Raw genomic sequence first — 5,876 nt, 5'->3', positions numbered from 1 at the left:
CATCTAGCTGTGGTCTACGCCTATTCCTCAGAGCTGAAGTATCATGTTAGTTTAGGGTTATGTTTATCTCGAATCAAGACAATCAGTATCAACTGCAATCAGAACTAATATGTGATTTGTGATACAGCCTCCACCATCCTTCCACAGCGTAGTAATAGACGTTAAGCTGCTTGAAGATTCTTGCCGCCTTGGGAGTGGCTCTCAGCCCTACCACACAAGAAGATCCGATCTTGCCAGATCTGAATCGCAATCTCCAGAGCTGCAGCGCGATCTCAAAACGGGTCCTGCAAGATCAAGAGGGGCGCATCTAGTAGCATCCAAGTTTTAAAAAAAGAAACAAGGTCAAGGTTCATCTCGGGAGTCGGGTGAAGAAAAAAAATTTCATCACTCTTACAATCAATCGTGTGTGTGTATCGGGCTGCAGCAAGATCGGACAAGGATTGGGGGTCGACGACGAGTTCTGAGTGGACAGAAGGACGGCATATTTTTATTTTTAAATTTTTAAATTTTTGCTAGCTATTTTTATATTTTTGGCATGGTATGGTGGAGATGACGAGAAGAGGACCAGAGGCGTAATTCCGCGTTTGTACTAGGTCTAGGGGACGGGCCGAGGATGGAGACTGAGAAAGAAATCTCTTTTTTTTTTTTTCTTTTCGAGGCTAGTTTATTTTTGAGGTTTGATGGACACGATCTGTCTATCGATAGATAAGGGTAGATTGGCGTTTTTGACGAAGGATCGTTGGATGTAGCGGTTCAATTTATCAATAATCTGTAAACTATCGCACTATTTCGATACTAGCAAATGTAGTGTACCGCATGGATCTATTGTCCTCATTGTCATCAGAAATCACATAATACCACCGTCTGCCTTCCTTCAATTTTCCCTTTCGATCATCCATTAAAACAATCCATCTAAGGCTGCCTGACAGATAGAAAATACACACGAGGAATGGTATCTTCTAACTGTGCCTGACTATATACCTGGTAAAAGCAATATTGGTACAATCCGAAGTTTATTAAAACGACAATATGCATCCTTCTTGGAATTTCCACACTCCTCTTATCGTACACGCTCAAATGGCTGTTTTCTAACGAACTTCGATATGTTGCACCGCAGCGAGCCACTTCTTCTCATCAGCCCTATAAGAACATTAGTTAGCCAAGAGATACGTAAGTAAAGAATATTCACATTGCAACTTACTTGTCGAACTTGAGGAGCTTGCCCAAGACAGGCACCAGCTGCGCCCTCAGCCTGTTATCCTTTTGCTCCAGGAACTGCAGCAGAATAGTCTTGAGGTACAGCACTTCAGACAGTTCGCCGCCGACTGACGAGGTGCGAGCCGAATCTATCGGCGTTCGAGACGTCGTGCCGCTCGTTGGTGTAGCCGTGGCCGTGGCCTTGGCCTGGATCGCCTTGAGCTCCTTGGACATCTTATCATACATGAGCTGCAGCGATTCGTAATCCTTGCGCAGGGAGGTCTTTAGTTTCTCTCCGTCTCGGACCTGCTGCTCAGAGGCGTCCAAGGCAGATCTTAGCGACGAAATGGTGTTTCGCAAATCTGCAGCCTCGGTCTCGCTTCTGCTCTCAACTGATTCAAGCTCCTGATTGCGGCGGCGCAGGATACGCTCTCGCTCCTCGACTCCCTCACGCTCGCTGCGAAGATCCTTAACCTCCACCTCGAGCTCTCGCACTCGAGACTTGAGCTCTCCGACCGTCTTGACGTTCTTGCGCATCGTGGTGCTGGACTCGTCCTCAAGACGCTCTCGCTCGGCAATTGCCGCCTCCATTCGGTTGCGCATATCCCGGATCTTGGTCTCGGCCTGCTGATCCACGTCTGCAAGGAGCCGCCGCATTGTCTCACCCTCTCGAGTGCGCTCCTGCAACAGATGCTGCACCTCGCTAAGCTCCTCTTCCAAGGATCGAGCCTGGGACTGAGACTCTTTGAGCTGCACCGTCATCTCGGACACCTGATCACGCATGCTGCTTAGCAGACCCTGAGCCGTGGTGTACTGCTTGGCCTTGAACTCAGTCTCCTCCTGGGCTGCCGCCTTCTCGCGCTTCAGCTTATGCACCTGGTCCTCAAGATCGGTCACCCGCGGTCTAAGCTTGGAGATCTCCTCTTGGACCTTGTGCAACTCGCGCTCCACCTTCTCCGACTTGGCACTCAGCTCAATCTTCTCGGCATCGGCCTTTCTAAGGTCTCGTCCTGACACGCGCTGGGCATTCTCCAGCTGGCTCTTTGCTTCAGTCTCTGCTGCCAGCTTGTCCTTAAGAGTCTTGGTCTCTGAGACGTGGTTGGCTGCCTCTTGTCGAGAAGTGGCTAGGTTCCGCTCAAGCTCCTTTGCCTTCTTCTCCAAGTCCTTGACTTCTTTGACCTTGGCCGCAAGCTCCTCTTTGGCTTTCTTGAGCTCGGCAGAGTCCTGGCGTAAACTCTTGACCTCAGGCTGCAACTTCTGCATTACTTCGCGCAGTTCTGTCATTTCCTTGAAGCGGCTTTGCGCTAGCTGCTGCGACGCCTCAAGGTCAGAGGTGACAGTACCAAATTTCTCCTTCAAGTCGTGATAATCCTTGACCAGAGTTTTCAGTTCATCTTGAACCTTGGAGCTGGCATCGGCTGTGGAGCCCATGGCAGCAACTTGCTCCTCCAAAGCGGCAATTTCTGCCGTCAACTTCTTCTTCTCGTTTTGGAACTCCTTGATGCGTTCCTTGTCTTCGACGTGATCTTGGCCGATGTTGATCAGGTTCTCCTGCAGATTTTCAATCTCCTCGCGAAGATCTTCCTCGGTCTTGCGTCGTTTGGATAGTCGCTCGATCTCTTTGTCTTTGGCCTCAATTTCCTGATTCAGCTGGGCAATTTGAGCCATTAAGGCAGCGGTATCTTGGCCTTGGGCAGCCGTGGCAGCTTCAGGGGCGTCAGAAGCTGGAGGAGCGGGAGGGGCAGGAGTGTTAACCGGCGTGCCTTCTCCAGCCTCACCTGCAACTACAGAGGGAGTAGCAGAAGGAGTAGCAGAGGGAGCGGGACTAGCAGCTCTGCCACCGCGGCCCTTCTTTTTCTTATTCTTCTTTTTGTTTTTGCCGCCGCCCGTCGTCGGCTGCGTAGCTTCAGATGGAACTTCCAGAGAATCGGAAGCTTGTGGTGGAGCCTCTACAAAATCAGAAGTTTGTGGTGGAGGAGATCCTGGGGGTGGTGGAGGCGCAGGGGGATCTTGGTCTCGGGCCTCAATCACATCAGCGAGCTTATCAACCGTGGCTTGGAGCTCGGCCTTGTCCTTCTTCAACGAGTCAATTCTTATTTTGAGCTCGTCAATCACGGCGGTAGAGATCGTCTTGGCCGCGTCTGCTTTGCTAAGTTGATTGGCCATGTCAGTAGCTTGGATCTCCAGCTCTTTGTAGGCGCTGTCTCCTTTGGCAAGTCTGTCGACCAAGGTGGCCATTTCACCGCCTCGGGCATATAGTTGATCCTGGAGAGCTTCGTTTGCTTCATAGGCTCCACGAAACTTGTTCATGTCTTCGGTATAATGCTCCATGCTCTTCATCAAGTCTGCCTTTTCTTCGCGAGCAGTGGAGAGCTTTTGCGCCAGATTTTCCACCTCAGCTTTGAGCGTCTCAATCTGTTCATCTTGCTTGGCAGAAGGGACATCCCCCTTCGAGCTGTCAACTTCAGCTTCAGGTGCTTCAGCTTGCTCTTCTTTCTTGACGTTGGAGAGCTCTTGCTGCAGGTTTTCCACTTGCGTTCTGAGAGACTCAGCTTTGAGAGATTCGGCTTCTTTGTCTTGCTTGGCAGTAGAGAGCTCTTCCTTCAGACTGTCCACCTCAGCTTTGAGCGTCTCAATCTGTTCATCTTGCTTGGCAAAAGAGGCATCCTGCTTCGAGCTATCAACTTCAGCTTTAAGTGCTTCAACTTGCTCTTCTTTCTTGACGTTGGAGAGCTCTTGCTTCAGGCTATCTACTTCAGCCTTGAGCGCTTCGATTTCTTCCGTCTTTGTGGAAATCTCAGCTTGGAGCTTGGGAACCTCGTCATCATAGGAAAAGAAATCTCCATCATCTCCTTCAGATTTGTTGTTGTCCCTCTTGCCTGGCTTTTCAGCTTTGAGTGTATCAACTTCGGCCTGAAGCTGCTTTATCTTCTCCTCGTGCTCCTCGTTCTTCTTCATCAGCTCTTCTTTCTCGACAGAAACTCGCTTGTGCTCCTCCATTATCATGCTTTCCTTGAGTTTCAGCTGGTTGAGATACTCGAGAAAAGACTCTGGGTCGCCAATAGTGGCCAGAGGTGTATTCTCGCGAAGCGCTTTCTCGAAAGGCTCGATGGCAGTAGCGCGGCGATGCGCAACCCGGTAGGATCGTAAAAGTTCTATAGCATGGTGCTGTTAGCTCTTTTGCCTTTCTTGCTCTCTTTTGGTGAATATCTGTCTTTCAAATTTCAAAGACCACATACCAGGATACGTGGCTTCAAGCTTTTCCAGCTTGCGAAGCTTCTGCTTGAGCTCCAGAGTCAACACCGGCTTGGTCGTATGGGCAGCTCCTTCGCCTGCAGCATGGCCCTCGCGCGACGAGCCTTCCTTGCCATCGCCACCAGAGTTTAATTTTTGTCCAGCTTCAGCGTGGACAGTAGATTCTCCGTTCGGCGTGTCCTTCTCAGGAGGCACAGGAGGCTTGGGAGTTCCTGCTCGACTGGGCTCGTCGCCATCGTCGATAACGAAAGCTGCTTCGAAAAAGGCAGGGTCAGGGTTTGGGGCAGAGCCTCCAGCATCAGAGTCTGGGTTCTTAGATCGAGACCGTCTGCCTGCGCCACCCTCATTTGTTCGCGATGTCGACGAGGCAGATCTGGACATGGGGGAGCTCGCCTCAAGCGCCTTTTGCTGGCGGGCTTGCTCCTCCGCGATGGTGCGGTCGATGGCTCCTTTGATTCGCTGCAATTGGGCAAGTCACGGCCAGTTAGCGAGATATGCTCTTCTTCGGGTGCTTCTCTCCCTTTTCAGGGTGCACACGAGCTGAGGAAGCCACTTACTTGGAACATCGCTGCGTTGGGGCCACCTTGCCAGATGATGGTGAAGCTAAAAAGCGTAGATCGTCGAGGCTTCGTATCAAGGCAAGGCACAAGGCTGGAGTGGGATGGGAAAGTGACATCCAGTTCGGTCTAGCTGCATTGGGTAATTTTTGGACCTTGAAAAGGGCTTAGAGAAAAGCTAAAGCGCTGAACTACAGCGGCTAGGCCACTGAAAGTATAGCGAGATGTCACAGAGTTATAGGGCAGTATATCGCTATAACATACCGCCCTGATATTAAGTGCTGCCCTGATATGATTTATCGTGCGCAGACGCTGCATATTGCTTTTACTACACCAAACGGTTGCTGTACAATCGGTTACAATCATGCATCTAATCAAGCAATGTATCTATTTGATTTTCTCTTCCTCTATACGAGCAGTATCATTTTAGGTCTAATTTATGGTCCTTGAGATGCGAACGCAGTACGTAATTGGCGTTTCACAAGATCCTACAGAAACCTAGATCACTAGTGGACGCCCTGTTCTTTCCCTGGTAGAGGGCAGGAGCAACGCACCTCAACAAATGAGCTTCTCACTTCTTCATTACTTCTGCTTGCATGAATAATGAAACAGGGAAGAGCAAAAACTTGTTCGTTCCAAGTTCTTTCTCTCCAAACTCTCCAAACTCTTCTCTTTTTTTCCTTGAACCTCAAATCATCCATCCTCTCTCCTGCTGCCATACCAAACTCAGCTGCCTATGAGGAGTCCTCAGCAAACTTCAAATCCAGTATTGCTAGTGAGTAATTCTCCTTTACTGACGACGTTTATCTTGTTCTCATCTCTTGTCATCATAGTCATCTTCAGCGGCGCCGGCTTGGTTCAGACTCG

At 50.0% G+C, this 5,876-nt stretch overlaps 1 protein-coding gene across 1 annotated transcript; it reads right to left on the bottom strand.

Annotated features, from left to right (window-relative positions):
• Positions 1-1,088: 1,088 nt before the first annotated feature.
• TGAM01_v202226 (hypothetical protein) lies at positions 1,089-5,327 on the bottom strand (the record flags this gene model as incomplete). The annotated part of the gene is made up of 5 exons (XM_018807184.2): positions 1,089-1,140; positions 1,202-4,352; positions 4,437-4,911; positions 5,010-5,138; positions 5,274-5,327. 5 exons carry the CDS (start codon positions 5,325-5,327, stop codon positions 1,089-1,091), a joined length of 3,861 nt encoding a protein of 1,286 aa, XP_018659692.2.
• Between the last annotated feature and the right edge of the window lie 549 nt (positions 5,328-5,876).

This window comes from Trichoderma gamsii (genome assembly GCF_001481775.2).
Source record: "Trichoderma gamsii strain T6085 chromosome Unknown Scaffold_5.2, whole genome shotgun sequence".
Taxonomy (NCBI): Eukaryota; Fungi; Ascomycota; class Sordariomycetes; order Hypocreales; family Hypocreaceae; genus Trichoderma; species Trichoderma gamsii.
Note: the sequence above shows the minus strand (reverse complement) of the source record. Positions and strands in the feature narration are given on the sequence as shown.